Below are 20436 nucleotides of genomic sequence, written 5' to 3' on the forward strand. Positions count from 1 at the left end.
CTATTTAAAACTAGATTATCCTGGAATTCCAGGTGGGACCAGTGTAACCACAGGGACCCTTCAAAATGGAAGAGGGCAGGAAAGAGGACCTGAGGGGGCAGTGTGAAGGACTCAGCCCGACACTGCTGGCCGTGAAGACACAGGAAGAGGGCCATGAGCCGGGGGAGGCAGGCAGTCTCTGGGAGCTGCCACGGGCCAAAGAGTGTCCCTAATGGCCTCTGAGGAATGCAGCCTGCTGACAGCTGAGGGTAGCACAGGAGACCAGCTCCGGTTTCTGAGCTGTGGAACCGTAAGAGGGTAAACCCTGTGGCTTTAAGCCCTCAAGTGTACGGTAATTTGCTACCACAGCAATAGGAACCTGATGCAACCTTTTCCACAAAAAACTCCACCTCTGTGTCTAATAAGGCTTCTGGGCTTCAAGTCTCCTTCCAACACTACTGAAGCTGCGCCAGGCTTCTTCTAGTGTATCATCGGTGTACCTTTCCCCCGTTTAAAAATTTAACAACACAGAAGACTGAAAGTTTCACAAGTGTCTCTTGTAATAGCAGTTATGATTTGACACTTAAAAATGCCATTCATCGTCCCCTGGCTTTACTGTTGCTTCTTTGAAGAGAAAGTCCTCCCTCCCCTGACCCTCATGCTTTTAATATTTTGTTCTCAGTTTTCGGTAGTTTTACTATGTCGTCTCTGGGTGTGATTTTTTGTATTTATCCTGTGTGGGGTTTTCTGAGCTTCTTGAATCTGTGGCTTGATTTCTCTCATCAGTTTTTGGAAATTCCTGGCCAGTGCTTCAGGTATTACCTTCCTTCTCCATCCTCTCTCGTCCTTGGCGTCCACTCACTGCCTGGTCTCTCTCTCTGCTCTGCAGCCATGTACCGAGCACTCTTTCCGGTAGGCTACCTTTTCTCTAAGTGCTTCAATCTGAATGGTTTCTGTTACTCTCCAGCTGCAGTTTTACCAACGGTTTACTCTAGTTTATACAAAGGCACCTCGCTACTCCTAGTCTTTCATGATCAAGAAGCCCAGCACAGCAAAACCTTAACTTAAAAGGTATTTAAAGTAACCATTAACATTTAACATTAACATTTAAATGTTAACAGTAGCTGAAATAGCCAGTAAAGTAGATTTTAAATGAGTGAAAACATGAGTCAGGTCACTACCACTATATGGGTCATTTCTATAATTAAGAAATTTGTACTTTAATAGAGACAATGACAAACTAGAACACATCCGCAGGAAGACAGGATAGTGACACCTCTAGAAACTACCTTCAGTAAAACAGCTGAAGAATTCAATTAAATATTTATTGAACAAATGCAGAATAAATGAACTAGGGGGTGGATTTAACCTGAAAATACAATACACAACTTCAAATGTTCAGAGGGCTGTCACACAAAAAAAGGAAAGACGTGTTCAGTATTTCTCCCATGGGCAGAACCTGACCCAAGGCATAAACATAAGCAACCTATAGGCTGCAGACCAGTTGTACAAAGTGTATCATGTAATAGCTTCTTTCCCCAACAATGCATTCCACACTGACATCTCCCTTCTTCTGAAAGGAAATATTACAGCTCCATACTTCTCACAAATGTCTTAAATAAGTCGCACTTTCATGGCAAGCCCTCCACAGCCAGCAATGGATGTACTCACGCTCTCAGAAAAAAATCTAAAGCAAACTGGTTTACCAGGGAAATGGTCTTGTTCCTCAGCTCGGTCTCGGCATTTTGTATTTGTGATTCTCAGGTGGGCAGAGGAAAAGAGCACAGTCTCCAAAGTGGGTGTGAATTACCATCCCCAGCAATGCAGACACTGCCTCTGGGGTGTCCTCCTCACACCGCAACGCACCACGGCGACTACCGACCTACGGTGCAGGCGGGAGGACACGCTGGGCGCTGCGGCAGGAACGGCACTTGACGACCACTGTTCTACAAGACGCAGGAGGGCTGTATTCACGAGTCACTAGGAAATATAAACTGCGTAATACTGCTGGACTCCAAATTGTCAAACATTACAAAACGAGAAATGTTTCAACAACCATTCAGCATGTTTTAAGGACAAAATATATATAATATACTTGATATTATATATGTATTTTATCACATACTCAGTAAAGTATGCCGAGGTGATTCATCCATCCAATAAAATTGAAAATAAAAATTTTACATTTCTCTACTTGTCAGTATTCAGGCTTCTGAAGGTGGATCTTGAACTCAGAATGGTCAGTTTTCAAGGAAAGCCACATAATCGGTGAGTCTGGCTAACTGCTGCTCGTTGGGGATGGGTGGAACAGGGGCGGGCTCTGCACGTTAGAGAGAAACACAGTCAGACACCAGGGTCACAAAGCCGTGGTCCTGCCACTGACACCCTCCAATGCCTTTTACTTATGAAGAAGGAAACTTTCTTAGATGTGCCTTGATCTTGGACATTTAAAAAAAACAAGCTAAGAAGCCTCAACTTCTATGAGTAGTTTTCCCAAACTGGGAATAGAGGCATGTTTGGTTCTGTTGTTACTCAAGTTTCCACGTGAAGGTTAGAAACACTTTTACCAGGCAACACCTCTCCCAAGAGAACACAGCTCTTCTTGGAAAGACCCCTCCCCATATGACATTAATTTAATAATCACCCAGTTCTTACCACACAGAATATTAAATGGTCAGTGAAAAGAAAACCCACAGAGGATCCCTTTTTCAAAAAGCTTAGTTCTCACACGTCGGCCCGGGGCCAAGTCTGAGTCAGGGCTGGCGAGGGGCTCCATCAGGCCTGCCTGACATGACACCATGTCAGTGGGAGGGGCCCACTGCCGCGAGGGAGGCTACAGAGGGGAGCCCCCGTGCAACCTTGTGACTGGATGGAGTACTATAAATACCATGCTAGGATTTAACCCCTTTGTCTACAAGATGAGAGCTAACAAAAAGAAATACTACAAAAACAAGAGAGAAAAGTAACGAAGTACTTTTAAAATGAGCACATGAACACACTTACCTGATAAGGGAATAAACCTGTTGAAGGAAACATCCAGGGCCCCTGCAACTGAACCAAACACAGAGCCCGGTTACAGAGGCCCTGCCCAGAGCCTTCACACAGAACAGGGCATTTCCAATGCAGTGGCATCCCAGCCATTCACTTCTCAGAGAAACAGCAAGCACGCTCTACCTGATCACTCTGGTCTTTTTACTACAGCAGCGTTCTCTCACCACGTACATTGGCTGGGCCCTCGTCTGACCCCTCTCCTGCACCCTCAAAGGGCCGCGCACACGGCAGTTTGTGTACTTCCTTACCGTGGGGTCAACAACATCTGAACAATAGGAATCCAGAGCAGGTGGAACTCTGGGAGGGAGCCGATCTGAGCGTTTATGGAGATGGGCACGGAGCCCAGCTCTAAAGCCATAGCAGAAAAGGACATTCCTGGTAAGCAGCAAGGCAAGTGGCTCATTTCAGAGAGGAAGGCTCAGGGACCAGGAACTCAGATGGAGACAATGAGGACAGGCCCAATTGTTAAGGCCTGAGCAGGCCAGATAACTTAATTTTGTGAAACTTAAAGCCACTCAAAGTCTTGTTTAGGAGAAGAGTCTACATGTTTACAACATGAAGAGAAAAGGGGAATTTCTGAATATTTTAAGTATCATTTTAAAAGGCAGCAGTTTAGGTATTAAAAATAAGCAGTGAGAAATGGCCCAATAAATAAAAGGATGAGAGATTAATGTTTAGTCAAAATTAAGTTGTAATAAGGATTATAGAAACATATACATACAGGTTTTTAATGAACAAAATACATTAAAAAAATTAAAGTAAAACCAGATAATCTTTAAGATCCTTTCTACCCTAAGTGTCCATCACCCTCTATGTGTATTAAATATGAGTTACTTTCCTGCTGTTGGCATGGCAGAATTTTGTATCAAATTATTCACAGGCAACACCCGAAACCTGCAGCGGCCTCAGAGTTCAGGCTGCGCGGCGGACGAGCAGCTCCACCTACCTGGCTTCTTGGGCATGACCATCCTTGTGGTGGAGTCGGCTTGCCAGCCTTGCTCGAGGATACCTAAATCGTGTATTTAACACAGAAATGTATTTTAAAAACAGAAACTCTACTTACAAGATCCACAACATATCAATGATGTTACCTGTACGGGAGGTCCAACGTGGTAGATGAACCTGTAACGTGTATTTCACTACAGAGGTATCCTAGAGACAGCATTCTCATGGGAACTTATTTGGGAAATACCTTTCTGAAACATCCATGAAAGCCTCATTTTATTCTATCAGGCTGACATAATCACTAAAAAGTGATCAGTTTTCTATAATATATGTATTACGGTATTAACCAGATCAAACTATTAAAAAGAGACATAAGGAAGACGTCTACAGTACTCTCTCTAATCCTGACATCAGGAATAACAAAGATGACAGTGAGGATAAAAACAGCATACCGACACCACACGGAGGCTGGTCAGCAGGTACTGCGCTGGGCGCTCCTACAGGGATCATGTTATGCAGTCATCTGATAGCTCTGTAAAGCTCATCATAACTGCACAGATGCGGAAAATGAAGCTCAGAGAATCCCAGGAACTTGTCTTAGGTTGCACAGCTAGCATGGTGAAGTGGACCAGGATCACAGGAAGACAGTCGTCAAGTATGGACTTTGGGATATATTATTTATTATGGATTAATTTTAATATATTTTAATCTATAATTAATAAATTATGGATTAGTTTTAAAAGAAGAGTCAAAACACATGTCTGTGCGCCTAAGTGACAGTGTGATTTCCTCCAAGGACATCCATTAGCCTGCCATTTATGCACCTATGACTGTGGCAGGCCTTGGAGATTTATGACACGTGGTGCTTAATGGAGACACATTTCGACTGGAGAATCCAAAATGCCCAACCCCATAGAAGAATGCCGCAAGACACCTGCAGTATTAACATTCTACAGCGACCTGGCCAGGGGAGGGTAGGCTGGTCGGGACCTGAGAAATGGAAATGCAGACGCACATCTGGAAACCAGCGGGTGAGAGTGGGTGCAGACACCTCGAGGTTACTGGTAAGAAATGGTGACGAAGAACTGGGCTGAAAAGGCGTACGAGGAGGAGCCTGCCTTCACTAAGAAGGGTGAAACAACGTTTCTATGGGCCCAGATCCATTAAAACAAACCCCACCTCCATGCTGATTTTCAAAGGAAAATACATAAAGACGTTAACGAAGTTTAAGCTTAGAATTATGAATATAATGTTACCCACCCAGCACATTTAAGAGCATATGACGTGCACACCCTGAATTTTCCTCCATGTCACACACATGTTCTACCACCTGTAAAAGCTATGATGTAATCGGGGGCTCAGTGGTGGGAATGTCATCAAACACTTGAGCCTACACCTTCATCCACTGCCTCTTTCCTCCAATGACCTACAGTTCTCTCCACCTTCCTTCTCCCTCCCTCCGTTAGTCAACAGCAGCTCTAATTTTTCCTTCCTGGACATCAACTTGGAGGGCTCACCACTGTTTAGTAGAGAGTAGAAGTTGATCAAAGGTATTAGAGATAAAAGTAGAAAATATTCAGGGGTCAGACCACGGGTGCCATGATAAGAAGTAACTATACAAACAGTAAGGAGGTTCAGTACGGAAAGAGTTATTAATAGAGTTATCACATGCAACAAGGCCTCATCTCAAAGATAAAGTCACTTTTTAATCTCATAGAAATGGCAATGCATTCTTTCACAAAGCTCCTGTTTTAAGACATCTTTAAATGGTGCCTATCTTTGGTAAAAAGCACTTTACAGGTAAACACAAACCCAATATTTCTTATTCACACTCAGACGTCCAAAAAATTCTATGAATCAAAAACCTTTCTTTAACTCATGTGGTGGCAAAACTCATGTAGACCCCGAAGTCTATGCACAGTCTCCTCTCACGCCAACTGCGGGGACACGTGTGCTCTGCGGGAACTACGAGTGGGCTTGGTCACCAGGTGCTGGCTGCCTGGGAGCCGTGCGGTGTATGTCTCCTATCACCTTTTTAAACAACACACACGACCTAAATTCCAAAATGTGTCCTGTCCCAAAGGCTTCAGATAAGGGCTTGTGGACCTATGATTTACATTCCATTTTCTTTGAAAGCAGAAAGTAGGCCCCAAATACCTTTCACAGCCTCCTCCACAGGGAGTCCAACAAAGGCTGCGAAATCGTCGGCGATGATGGAGGTATAGGCTTGGGAGACCAGGGCGAAGGCTCGTCTCCGGGTTGCATCTGTCGTGGGAGTGAAGATTTGGCAGACAGTGAACCAAAAGAGCTGCCAGTTTTGAAACACACAAACTACATCCCAGCCCTTCTCCAACTTTGATAAGAAAAACTAGATCAACCTGAAGATTTCTGCATTCACAGGCACAGCTATAGGCACCTAACATGTAAGAAGGGCTCAAATATTGTTGAACCAACACACTAAATCATTCAGTTGAGTCCAACTCTGTTCCCCGTCCATGGGAGTCTCCAGGCAAGAACACTGGAGCGGGTTGCCATGCCCTCCTCCAGGGGATCTTCCAGACCCAGGGATGGAACCTGTGTCCCCTGCAGCTCCTTCATTGGCAGGTGGGGTCTTCACCACTGAACCACCAAAGAAAGTGAAAGTGAAAGCTGCTCAGCGGTGTCCAACTCTTTGTGACCCCACTGACTATACAGTCCATGGAGTTCTCCAGGCCAGAGTACTGGAGAGTGTGGCCTTTCCCTTCTCCAGGGGATCTTCCCAACCCAGAGATTGAACCCAGGTCTCCCACATTGCAGGTGGATTCTTTACCAGTTGAGCCGTAAGGGAAGCTGAACCACCAGGGAACATGCATTTCTTACACTTCCTCTGAATGAAAAACATCTCAGGTTAAAAAAAACTCAGGTGATAACAAAAATTACAAAGATGGAAAAAAGTTACTATGGCTAGGACTCCAATTCTAAGAAAATTTCATTTGTATTTGGGATGTATATTTCAAAATTTCTCTTTATTCCACTTACAAACACTGGACTGAATGGAGCAGAAGTTACCTTCTCCCATGATCAGGGGTCCTTTCTCAGCAGAGTTTCTGACACAGGATCACAGCTGGGAGCCGCTGAACAAACCTGATAACCAGAGCCCCCTTCCTAACTTTCAAGTCTGCTCTGAACTCTTGACTTGACATCATTCAAGTGCAAATCCCAAGGTGGAGCCCTGAGCCCCACAGGAAGGGGCTGTAAACAATTCCAGCAACAAAACTTCCCTAGAGACCACACACGGGCTCCCCCAGGCTTAAATTTCCACATTAAGTAATTCAGGGATGAAGCAGAGACAATAAAGGAATGGTAGAAAAAGAGCCCAGCTGGCCTGTCTTCAGCCCATCCTTCAGTGACACAAAAGCTCCTCCACGTGACTTCGACATGCTTAGGAATCATGGAGTTTACCTTCCACATTTAATAGGCAAGTGTACACATACAAGACAGCCCTGAACATAAGAAAACCCGCCCCCCACTCCTGAGACACTTACAGCCACACCAACCCCCGCAGACACCCTCTGCTCCAAGCAGCCCGCTGGTTCTGCTTGCGCCTCCTCAGCACTGTGCTCAGCCTGAGGCGCTGCGCTTGCCTCACTATGCGGTCTGAACCGCCCTCTCTTCTCTTCCTGGGTCTATCTATAAACTCCGCGCTGGAGCTCACTGCCATCTCCGCCCTTCTCTGATCTCATAGCATCACTTACTTACTTAACAGGCAATCTTTTACCACCCACAGTGGGCACTGCAGCCCTCCCCTCCACACCCCCCCCGCCCCCACCCCCGGACTTCTCTACAGGCGGGCTTTCACGTCCTTTGATCCCCCAAGGTGCCCAGCACCTCTAAGGAAGGGTGTGCTGCACACAGGCTTGTGGAAGGTCTCACGGGAACCCAGGTGGGCCCGACCCCAGCCTTTGGGCTCTCCTCTTCCTTCAACATCGCTGAGAGGCGATCCTGTGGCTTCCTTTCTCCCTGAGCCTAACTGCCTCCGCAGCTTTCACTGAGCCATTATTTGCTTCTCTTCCAACTCCTTCCTTCATTCCTATTTTCAGCAAATGACCTTAAAGTGGACTTCTAACACAGCTGAGAGATAACGGAGCTTTTCTCTATTGAAAGCTACAGACATGCAACGGAAAAGAACCCAGAGCAACAATGAAAGAGGAATCACAAGTGTGCAGCAAAAGCTACGTGCACTCGATAAGCCTCCCGTATCTTACAAACATTTACTTTCAGGTTCAAGTACTCTGGTCAGATTTTCAGAGTTGAAAAAGGGAACAGAACAAGAAAAGAATGTGAATGAAAGCGAAACAGAGTGGAGAGAAGAGGAACACCCAGGGGAAGGCAGAGCAGAAGGGCAAGGCAGCAGGCGTAAAGGCTGCGTGAACCACGGCACCGGCCAGAGGCCGAGACCCTCAGGCCGCCTTCAACCCCTCAGCACAAACGAGCCTGACGTCTGCATCCTGGCCGGGCACCGGGAACCTCAGCAGTGAGATGTGCAGCCTCAGGAGGGCACGCATCACAAGCAGGAAGGTGGACTAAGTTGAGCTGGCACCTAGTATCGCTGGCAGTTCTTCCCGGGACAAAGTCTTGGGGAGACCTTGAGAGACCGCTTATTCTGTTGCTCAACGAATACTTCAGTGTGCCTATGATCTACCAGGAACTGCCAACGCCAGTGCTAGAGACAGAGGGGAAGGTGAGCCAGCTGCCCTTCGCAACCCACCTCTGCCCTTAAACCCCAGGGAGGCTGGCCACCCAGGCCTTGGCACCTGGGCTCGCTGGGTGAACGTGGCTCCGCAGGGCAGGGGATGTACTTCCTCAACCCCCTCCGTCTTGCTCTGGATCTGAATTTCTCAGGACATACGCAATGACGCCAAGGTTATTTCCTGTGGGAATATCCAAAGCCACCCCTCCTGCGCCAGGGCAGCCTATTCTCCTGCTTGTCACGCACACTGTGCTGCGTTACCAAGCCAAGAATGCGGTACACTTCAGAGGCGATCTTTGCCTTCTCTCCCCTGAAAAGCTGACATCCCTTGCCAGAGTGATGAGCAGTATTCAAGAATTCCTGCTCACTGACCCTCCAGAGCAGGAGAGTGGATAATGAAGGCAGGGATTAACCAGAGACACAAGGCAACAATACGAAGTGACGGTATACCAGCACATAAAAGAGGAAGCAACACGGGGGTGGGAGAATGGAGAGAGAGGGGCAGGGCAGAGTTCTGCTGTGCTACACTGCATTAACTTGTGATTAAAAAAAAAGGGTTAAAGAAAAGTTTGAGTATCTATATACTAAATTGATTAGTCATAAATTCAGAAGTGGAAGAAAGTCCATGAAAGGCTGAGGTTCACAGAGTCCATAGCAGTCTCTACTTTCAAATATGTGGGGTTTAAATCTTACTCCCTTGAACTTACTGGAATATTATAAAATTTCATTTCAGTGGGAAAAATCATTTCTTACTGATAAGCAACTTCAGTCTAGAGTTAAATTAAGAGGCAGCAAGGCCCTCAACTGCTGATACAAACTCAAGTGACATGAAATCAAAGCACGATTTTAGCAAATTTAAAAAAGAATTCTGAAAACTTCCCCAATTCACCAAGCAAAATATCTATTTTTCAAACACACTGAGTTACTCCAACACTTAAGGTCCAGTCTCATTTCTTATTCACAGAGGACACTACCTCTGAGAGCTTCCATGATTGGCTGGACGGCCTCAGACCACTGATGGGCGTTGATGGTGCTGTAGACCCCGGGGAAGTCCCTCTGCCAGATCCGCTGGCCAACTGACCAGATCCCCCCAAGTTCCGAGTTTGCCTGCAAGAAAGGTTACTGCCTTTGAGGACACTCACTCTGCACATATACCAACAACTGAAGCTTAAAACATAATGCAGCATTTAAGAGCTGTAACTGCTTCGGCCCCATCACTTTCAAAAAGGTGTTTAAACGCTCTGATTACTACTATAGAATTTATTGGCATATTTTATACTGATTTTTATTAAAAAATTAAGGCACACGAAAGTATTCCAAAAATATTTCATATAATTTAGGAATTATATAAAACACTTTTTTAAACAGATGTTTTATTTACATTTCATATATATAACATATAGAACACCTAACATCTATATATACATGTACATAAAATACATACACCTAAGGGCAAAAGTAATAGCAAAATGGCTAATGATATAGACTCTCAATCTAAGATGTCATAAAATGTAGCAGAAGGATAGCATTTCTACTAATAACACTGAAACTATGCATATAATTTATATCTTTAAGTCAATGACACTGGAGGAACATTCCAAACTTACTTAATGGAATGTGGAGGAAAAAGAGTACAAATACTAATCTGGTCTGCTGCTGAATATCAATAATGAAGAAAGGGATTTAGGTAAATTCTTGTTAATGTTTTGTGAACATACAAGAAACTCACTTCACATTTATGTGAGACACAGTGGATCATCAGAAATCAAAAATTTACTTCTTTCCATCTTGGAAGAAACTATTAAGTGAGTTCATCTACTCTCTCATGAAATACAAGAAATCTAAAATCCTAGTTACCAAAAAAAAAAAATCTTAATGCTCTGAATAACTATTATTGTTAAGAGTATTCTTGTAAATAATATTACTTGCAAAATAAATAACATTTAGAAAACTGCACAAATCAGTTAAAAATAAAATAATAAAACAAAACCCAAACTTCTATCTAAACTAAGCCGGTTGTTTGTCAGGTAAAGTGACACCTATAAAGTATGTTAGGAAACCTGATCGGAAGGAGCTGAGCACAGATTTTTACTCCATCCAAGGGAAATTAAGATTAGAGGAATCTAGATCTATTCTTTAAATTTAAAGGCAGTTTAATACCTTTCGTGAATCACATGGAAAAGAAAACAGAAACTTTGCTTTTTAAGTGAATGGCATCACTATATTGAAGCAGTAAGATATTCTGAGGAATACTTACAGATTTTATAGCAGGTGGTATTCTTTTCCAAAGATATCTTGCATTGTTCCTAATTTACATCCCCCCAAGAAAGAACAAGCAATGTTAAAAAAATCGCCTCAGTAAATAATTAAAGTTTTAGATCCCACTGCAAACACACAGAAGTATACTTTAAAATTCTCTATACAATACAAAATGAAATTTAGTTTTACATGAATTTGTCCAGGGAAAGTAAGAGTGGTTTTCCAGATAAGACATGAAATATTTTTATCAAACTAATATTCTGCCATTTTTAGTAAACTTTTTAATAATTCATATCTTAAATTGAGGCAACAATGTAAAGACTTAGATAGAACTGTCTAAACCATTCATATATAAAATAAACCAATTCATACACTTTCAAAGGCCTAGCATTCCTAACAATATGCATAGTACACAACGCTTTTCTCCTTATCATGACCTCTCCCCCTACGAGTGAGCATACAGGCACCAAAACTTCAAGGCAGCTTTTTCTTTTTTCAAAGAGTTTGGAAGCTTGAATGACAAGAAGCATATGACGAAAGCATTATAAAACAGGAAACATAATTTGTATGCTACATGAGTAATGAAAACCTCGGTTTAGTTTAAAAGGTACAAAATGAAAAGGTTTAGAAGAATTTAAAGCAAAATTTAACAGTAACCATCAGTGGGACGCAGCACTACAAGGGACTCTTTTTGCACAATTATACTTTCCCACTTTTCTTCAATGAACATGAACTAGGAATAATTACAAAACAAAACCTTTCAAGAAATGTTATACATTGATAACAAATTCCTTTTGGCTTTCTCAACTTCCCCTTTTAGTTTCTCTTAGTCTACTGATTACACGGGAAGTTAAATAAACAGAGGTCATAAAAAATACAGGTTTGATAACCAGAGGGAAAAAAAGATCAACAGATTTAAAGGAATTTATTGACACTGCAGTTTCTCATAATAAACTGGAATGTTTCTTAGAAGACATATATAAAACAGGTGTATTTTAAAACAACTCAGCCTAATGATAATTTCTGAAGTCATGATTCAATACATGAAACAAGCTCCTTGGACCCATGTTTCAGTGATACTACTTCAATGTAAGAATAATATCCTGAGGAAGACGCTTCTCTCAGCTTTAGGTAGAAGGTACTTACATGTCATTATGGAGTAGATACAAAGCTAGAAGCTGACCATACACTGGGGGTGTAGCAATTCCTCCTGGAGCCTATAAGGCCAAAAAAAACAAAGAGAAATAAACCTCATTTATTCTTTTATATTTTAAAAAGTGTTTTCTTAAGTCACCTAAAGAGTAAGCATACTTTGTAGCAGTTGTTATTATGGATGGAGAAACGGTGTAGGAAGCATCAGACACTAAACCCAGAGGATTACACTTAGCTCTTTCTTCAGCTGCGACTCCTCTGTCTGGGCCTCTGTGTATTCATATACACAAGAATATTTAAACGCAATCCCTTTCCCAATTTTCAAATTCTTACTTTGTTGTACTACTATAAGAAATGTCTCCAACAGATTCCTAAAGCAATATGATTAATTCTGCCCACGATACCAAATACATTGAATATCTAAGTAAACACATAATAAAGAGAAAAACATTAGCTGAGTTACAAAAGAGCTGAGTTACAAAAACATTCTTCTCCTCACTCAATTTCAGTTCATTCAGAAGACATCTATAAAGTGTCTACTGGAGAGCTGCTGCTTCTGGCAGCTGTCTCCTTTGGTTAATTAACTTTTTATATCAACACTATAAATGCCATTAAGTGCCTTTCCTCGAAAAAAACCTTATTACTTTAGTAGTTGCGTGATACAATGTTCACCTGTCCTTCTGAAGACAAGGGGCTTCCCTGGTGGCTCAGACTAGTAAAGAATCTGCCTGCAATGCGGACAACGACCAGGGTTCCATCCCTGGGTGGGGAAGATCCCCTGGAGGAGGGCATGACAACCCACGCCAGTATTCCTCCCCAGAGAATTCCAAGGACAGAGGAGCCTGTGGACTCCTGGGGTCAAAAGAGTCGGACACAACTGAGCGACACACACACCACACACACAGGTGCAAAAGAGTCAGACACGACTGAGGGACACACACACGAACAAAAGACTCGGACACGACTGAATGACACACACCACACACACGAGTCGTACACACTAAGCCACACACACACGAAAGACTCGGATATGACTGAGTGAAACACACAACACACACACGCAAAAGAGTCGGACACACTAAGCCACACACACAAGAGTAGGACACACACACACACACAAGAGGACACACACGACACACACACGAGTAGGACACGACTGAGCAACACACACAGATACCACACACATACGCGGACACACGAGTCGGACACGACTGAACGACACACACACACCCCCCCCCTACACACGAGTCGGACTCGACTGAGAGACACACACACACCACACACACACACACACACAAATGAGTCGGACACGACTGAGCGACACACACAGACACCACACACACACGCGCCGGACACGACTGAGCGACACACACACACCCCACACACACACGAGTCGGACGCGACTGAGAGACACACACACGACAAACGGCAAGCTTCCGAGCTAACGTGAGACTAAGAACGGCTTTCTGAATCAAGCAAAGGCTACAGCGGTCACACCTCCGTCTGTGCCTGTGCCTGCACTACAGTCTTAATAAACCCACATTTCTGCACCTCTCCGCACAGCGCAGAGGAAGGGCGTTTAGTCCAGCACAGAAGCGTATGGAGGGTGTGAGGGGCAAGGACGCACAGTGGTTCCGGACTCACTAGCTGAACACAAACAGCGAAAGGCTCCCGGTGAGTCTGGGGGGACCAGGCCCGGGCGCTCAGCCCAGACCCCCGGGATTCTCACGCCAGCTCCCGCGCCCTCCAGGCGCCGGCCCCGAGCCCCACGGGCCCCAGGCCCCGTTACCCTGGAGACCGAGGCCGCCCGAGGCCTCGCGACCCCACCAGGCCGACTGCTACCTCGAGCTCCTGGTTCTCGCACTGATCCAGCAACTTTTTGAAACTAAAGGAACTTTCCGCCATCACCGCCACTGGCATTTTCCAAGCCGGTCCCCCGCCGCGCCTCCTCAGCAGAACCAGGCCCCACTCTGTCCCTCGGGGCGTCGCGCCCGCGATGACGTAAAAGCCGACGGCGCCGCCGAGCGCCCCTGCGCAAGCGCCCCGTTGGTTCCGCTGCGTCATCAGACGTCGCTGCGACGGGGACGGGGTCGCCGCCGCTCTGACCCGCCCTCTCGGTGCTCTGGAGGACTGACCCGGCTTCTGGGAGCCGCGGTCCCAGCACATGGCAAAGGCTGGGCGGGAGGAGTTCTGTGCATAGTTGGGGTTTTTCCAGTGGTCGTGTATGGATGTGAGAGTTGGACTGTAAAGAAAGCTGAGCGCCGAAGGATTGATGCTTTTGAACTGTGGTGTTGGAGAATACTCTTGAGAATCCCGTGGGCTGTAAGGAGATCCAACCAGTCCATCCTAAAAGGAAATCAGTTCTGAATATTCATTGGAAGGACTGATGCTGAAGCTGAAACTCCAATACTTTGGCCACCTGATGCGAAGAACTGAGTCACTGGAAAAGACCCTGGTGCTGGGAAAGATCAAAGGCAGGAGGAAAAGGGGACGACAGAGGATTAGTTGGTTGGGTGGCATCACTGACTCCACGGACATGAGTTTGGGTAAACTCTGGGAGTTGGTGATGGACAGGGAGGCCTGGCATGCTGCAGTCCATGGGGTCGCAGAGTCGGACACGACTGAGCGACTGAGCTGAGCTGAACTGAAGACTTTTTAAAGTCTACTTTGAGACCTTGCAAACTTAAACGTTTAAACTAGCTTTTGTTTCCGCCTACACCTGCTCCTTCAGCAGCCCTCCCACAGCAGTGAAGGCGCTGTAGTTCTGCCTGCCGGGCTCCCCTCCTGCAGGCCCCCACGTTTTTGCCTCCAGGTGGAGCTTCTCTGGCTTGGACCTTCGAACCCTAAGGTGCAGTATTCTGTAGACTTACAGTCGCGCTGCTCTCCCCACGCGGCCACTGCAGCCGAAATGAGATTTTCAGAAACATGATCCGATCTCGTTATTCTTCTGAAAATGATAAAAATAACAGCAAATCCCTAAACTCCAGTGTTTGACATTGCTTGTGTTGGCTTAAAAAAAATAGCCACAACTTTAAAAATTGAGAGTTGTGTTTTCAAGTAGTCCTAAGAGAACTGCTCTAAAGAGCAGGGCAGGGAGGAGTCAGGTTATACAGAAGTCTTACAACAAAGGGTAGGTGGTCTGAACATCAAAAGATTCAGTTCAATTCAGATCAGTCGTGTTCGACTCTTTGTGACCCCATGGACTGCAGCGCACCAGGCTTCCTTGTCCATCATCAACTCCTAGAGCTTGCTCAAACTCATGTCCATTGAGTCAGTGATGGCATCCAACCATTGCATCCTCTATCATCCCCTTCTCCTCCTGCCTTTGATCTTTCCCAGCATCAGGGTCTTTTCAAATGAGTCAGTTATTCGCATCAGGTGGCCAAAGTATAGGAGCTTCAGTTTCAGCATCAGTCCTTCCAATGAATATTCAGGACTTACTTTCTTTAGGATTGACTGGTTTTGTCTCCCTGCAGTCCAAGGGACTCTCAAGAGTCTTCTCCAACACCACAGTTCAAAAATATCAATTCTTTGGCACTCAGCTTTCTTTATGGTCCAAGTCTTGTATCCATACATGACCACTGGAAAAACCATAGCTTTAACTAGTGGTCATTTGTCAGTAAAGTGATGTCTCTGCTGTTTAATATGCTGTCTAGGTTGGTCATAGCTTTGCTTCCAAGGAGCAAGCATCTTTTAATTTCATGGCTACAGTCACCACCTGCAGTGATTTTGGAGCCCAAGAAAATAAAATCTCTCACTATTTCCACTGTTTCCCCATCTATTTCCATGAAGTGATGAGGCTGCATGTCATGATCTTAGTTTTTTGAGTGCTGGGTTTCAAGCCAACTTTTTCACTCTCCTCTTTCACTTTCATCAAGAGGCTCTTCAGTTCCTCTTTGCTTTCTGCCAAAAGGGTGCTATCATCTGCATATCTGAGGTTATTGATATTTCTCCCAGGAATCATGATTCCAGCTTGTACTTCATCCAGCCTGGCATTTCGAATGATGTACTCTGAAAATAAGTTAAATAAGCAAGGTGACAATATACAGCCTTGACATCCTCCTTTCCCAATTTGGAACCAATCCATCGTTCCATATCCAGTTCTAATTGTTCCTTCTTGATCTTCATACATATTTCCCAGGAGGCAGGTAAGGTGGTCTTGTATTCCCATCTCTTGAAGAATTTTCCACAGTTTGTTGTGATCCACACAGTCAAAAGCTTTGGTGTAGTCAATAAAGCAGAAGTAGATGTTTTTCTGGAGTTCTCTTGTTTTTTTTTCTATGATCCAACAGATGTTGGCAATTTGATCTCTGGTTCCTCTGCCTTTTCTAAATCCAACTTGAACATCTGGAAGTTCATGGTTCATGTACTGTTGAAGCCTCACTTGGAGAATTTTGAGCATGACTTTGCTGGTGTGTGAGATAAGTGTAATTGTGCACTAGTTTGAACATTCTTTGGCATTGCCCATCTTTGGGATTGGAATGAAAACTGACCTTTTCCAGTCCTATGGCCACTGCTGAGTTTCCCAAATTTGCTGGCCTACTGAGTACAGCACTTTAACAGCATCATCTTTTAGGACTTGAAATAGCTCAGCTGGAATTGCATCACCTCCACTAGTTTTGTTCATAGTGATGCTTTCTAAGGCCCACCTGACTTCAAATTCCAAGATATCTGGCTCTAGGTGAGTGATCACACCATCGTGGTTATCTGGGTCGTGAAGATCTTTTTTGTACAGTTCTTCTGTGTATTCTTGCCACCTCTTATTAACATCTGCTTCTGTTAGGCCCATACTGTTTCTGTCCTTTACTGTGCCCACCTTTGCATGAAATATTCCCTTGGTGTCTCTAATTTTCTTGATGAGATCTCTAGACTTTTCCATTCTATTGTTTTCCTCTATTTCTTTGCATCGATCACTGAGGAAGGCTTTCTTATCATTGTTTAGAGAAAGCCAGATATCTTGAGTTAAGGAACTTAGTGCTCTTCTGTGTACAGGAAGATGCAAGAGTCTGGGCTCGCTGAAGTCATTCCTTCACATGCATCTGAGCTCTCTGGGCCCATATTCCTGTGTGTTTCACTTTCTGAGTTCCTCAGTGCTCACTGTAGGGAGTGGCTGCAATCTGATGGCTGCTAGATGAGCAGGTATTGTTCTCCTTCCTGGGTGCCCTCAGGGCTCAGAAATTCACATTTGGAGGGCTGGAATCCCTGAAGACTGACCTTGTTGACTGATACGGCAGGAAGTACTCCATTTCTAACCTGGCAGGGTTTCAAAATCTAATTCCTGGATGCCTTCTGACTTGCTTTGGCCATCCTTGTCCTCCTTAGTTATTTGCACAGTACTTACCGCTGTGCGTGCTCAGGCCTATATGACTCTGTGCGACCCCATGGACTGCAGCCCACCAGGCTCCACCATCCAAGGAATTCTCCAGGCAAGAATACTGGAGTGGGTTCCTCCTCCAGGGGATCTTCCTGGACCAGGGAGTGAACCCATGTCTTTTGCATCTCCTGCATTGGCAGGTGGATTCTTTACAGCTGAGCCAAGGAAGCCCTGCTTGTCGCTAGTGAAGTTACACTGTGCCTTATTCAGTTACATCTCTGTTTTGCTGCCCTTGGCTAAACCACCGGGAAAGTGGCTTCCGTTTGTCCTATGCTGCAGCATTGGCTACACTGTGGTCCCGGAGCAAATTGAGAACACTTGTCCCTTGTTAAAGAAACAGGGGAAAGTACCATTGAAATTAATAGAATCTTTATGAAACTTTTCGCTTTATTCAACATGTCTTAAATTTTCAGAGCATTTTAAAACCTGCTAAGTAAAGAAAAAGTAACATTTTAAGTTATTAGAATGAATTTTACCATCCAGTTTTATAGTATGTGAAGCCAACTGTGTTTTGCTTAATTGTTTATTGAAGTATAGTTGATTTACAATGTTGTGCGAGTTTCTGGTGTATGGCAAAGTGATTCAGTTGTATATATGTGTCTATGTGTTCTTCGTCATTATCGTTTTCCATTTTTCCATATTCTTTTCCACTATGGTTTTTTACTGAGCATTGTTGTTGTTCAGGCCCTAAGCTGTGTCCAGCTCTTTGTGACTCCGTGAACCACAGCACACCAGGCTTCCCTGTCCATCACCAGCTCCTGGAGCTTGCTCAAACTCATGTCCATTGACTTGGTGCTGCCACCCAACCATCTCATCCTGTCACCCACTTCTGCTCTTGCCTTCAGTCTTTCCCAGCATCAGGGTCTTTTCCAATGACTCTGCTCTTCACATCAGGTGGCCAAAGAATTGGAGCTTCAACTTCAGCATCAGTCCTCCCAGTGAATATTCAGAGTTGATTTCCTTTAAGATTGACTGGTTTGATCTCCTTGCTGTCCAATCACTCTCAAGAGTTTTATCCAGCAGCACAATATAAAACCACCAATTTTTCAGCGCTCAGTCTTCTTTATGGTCCAACTTTCACATCCGTACACGACTACTGGAAAAACCATAGCTTTGACTAGATTGACTTTTGTTGGCAAAGTGAAGTCTCTACTTTTTATTACAGGATATTGACAATAATCCCTGTGCTATACAGTAGGATCTTGTTGTTTATATAATGTATGTATAATAGCTTGCATCTGCTAATCCAAATTCCCAATCCAGCCATTGCAAAGTCAGTTTTAAATGCAAATAAAACTGCATTAGACTCATTTGTGGAATCACAAAAATAAAAAATCACATTTTGTATTTGATAGCTCGTGTATGTATATGTATTTTGCCCTTATCAGAACCGTGGACATGCTTCACAAAACGAACTCCACAGTTTTTACTGCACTTTGTTTTCTGCAGAAGCCCTACTAGTACTCCCTACCTTTAGGCTGACTGATGCGTAAGGAAGGACTGAAAGCGGAAGGAACCATGGGTTGCCCCATCTCTCTGTTCACTGTTACGTTACTGTTTTCAGTGGCATCGTACGAGGAAGTAACATGAGTAAGAAAGAATATGATCCAGGCCCTTGGTTGTCCATGTTTCTTAGGATGCCACTCTCTACATCATACACGTGAAGCCAGTTCAGGTTCTAAGGGAAAATGTGGCCTTTCAGGGCTGTCAGCACCCAGAGTACTCAACTGCAGACACAACACACTTGCTTTGTGCGTACATTGGGTCTTGCTGAATTCCCACCACTGAGGGTCCACTGGAAATTCCATATCTGCGGAATATTTTCAGCACTCTTTGGAGTGGCAGAGAGCAAACACATTGAAATATATCTCTGTGCTCTTGTTTCCATTGTCCCTGTGAATCTCATTTACCAAACACAAGCTGGAAGATAGAATTCTAAGGATTCCAAGACAGTGATGGCTTCACTGATTACTTTTGCAGAATCAACACTGTTTCCATGTGGAAATGGTTGTGTTTAGTAAGGCTTTAGATGGAAGAGAAAGATAAAAAATGACCACAAAAGCCCCTCACAGAATTGCCAACCTTGAATAGGAAGAAAGTATCAAACAGCTGGTGTAAGTAGAGTTTCCTGAAGGAATAAAGCAACAAAATTTCATTAATCATGCAAAAAGAGAAGGGAGGAGAGATGATTCTGAGGTCATTCATTTAAGTTTGAGGAGCAGGATTTTCGATTTTCAACGTGTGATAATGGCTCCCAACCTATTTCTGGCTAAAAAAAAAGAAGAGTCAGTGGGAAAATAGCTAGTTCAAAACATCTCAGCCCGTTCCAGAAATTTGATCACTTAAAGGAAAAACTATGATTTTAAAGCTTTGGCAGGTACTTTGTGTTGGTAAAAGGTGAAGACAACATATGATTTTTTGATGAACAGAAAATCGCAATGAAGCTTTGGCAATACGATTACCAGTTAGAGGTAGAGTTTGGGGTGTTTTTCAGAGGACCAAACTATTCCTTAGCAGACAAGCACAGGGATTTGGGAACTGGAGGCTGGGAACTACAGAGGGGAGGAAGAGAGTCTTGGGAGAGGAAGAGAGAGCCGTGGCTATGGGGTGAATGGAATAACTGGGGCCTAAGATGAGACTTGATCTTCACCCAGGGAACTCTAAATGGCAGTGAAGGCCTGACTGATTTCCAGGGCGGTGCTGGCTCTACTCCGTTTTAAGTTGTTCCTGATGGTTCTGCACCATCATCTTTTTCCCCTTAAACTTTGAGTGATAGGAGAAATGAAAAGGGTATGGTAAAGGGCAGTGTGGTAATGAAGGCAGTAATTCCAGGAGGAAGGACTCAGAAGAGATACAGACGGTGCAAAAGCAAGGCACTAGGGAAGGGTCCAGCAGAAGGAAGCTCCTCTCCCCCGGGGATGCTGCCTCTAGGGATGCGGGAGGGTGT

The 20436-nt window shown here is 44.4% G+C and overlaps 1 protein-coding gene across 4 annotated transcripts; it reads right to left on the bottom strand.

The window, feature by feature from the left end:
* Window positions 1-1290: 1290 nt before the first annotated feature.
* COPS8 (COP9 signalosome subunit 8) lies at window positions 1291-14113 on the bottom strand. 4 transcript variants are annotated; one of them, XM_086394193.1, is made up of 8 exons: window positions 13958-14113; window positions 12110-12180; window positions 10962-11010; window positions 9679-9811; window positions 6133-6240; window positions 3977-4039; window positions 2983-3030; window positions 1291-2299 (listed from the first exon to the last, which is right to left on the bottom strand). In XM_086394193.1, exons 1-8 carry the CDS (start codon window positions 14033-14035, stop codon window positions 2220-2222), a joined length of 630 nt encoding a protein of 209 aa, XP_086250319.1. In that variant the 5' UTR covers window positions 14036-14113; the 3' UTR covers window positions 1291-2219. The 4 variants fall into 4 exon arrangements, with proteins under 4 accessions (XP_086250319.1, XP_086250321.1, XP_086250320.1 ...); XM_086394195.1 differs by having other exon boundaries at window positions 13760-13990; XM_086394194.1 differs by lacking the exon at window positions 6133-6240.
* Between the last annotated feature and the right edge of the window lie 6323 nt (window positions 14114-20436).

Source organism: Bos grunniens, chromosome 3 (genome assembly GCF_055505025.1).
Source record: "Bos grunniens cultivar Pamir isolate PY7600 chromosome 3, Bosgru_T2T1.0, whole genome shotgun sequence".
In the NCBI taxonomy this organism is placed as follows: Eukaryota; Metazoa; Chordata; class Mammalia; order Artiodactyla; family Bovidae; genus Bos; species Bos grunniens.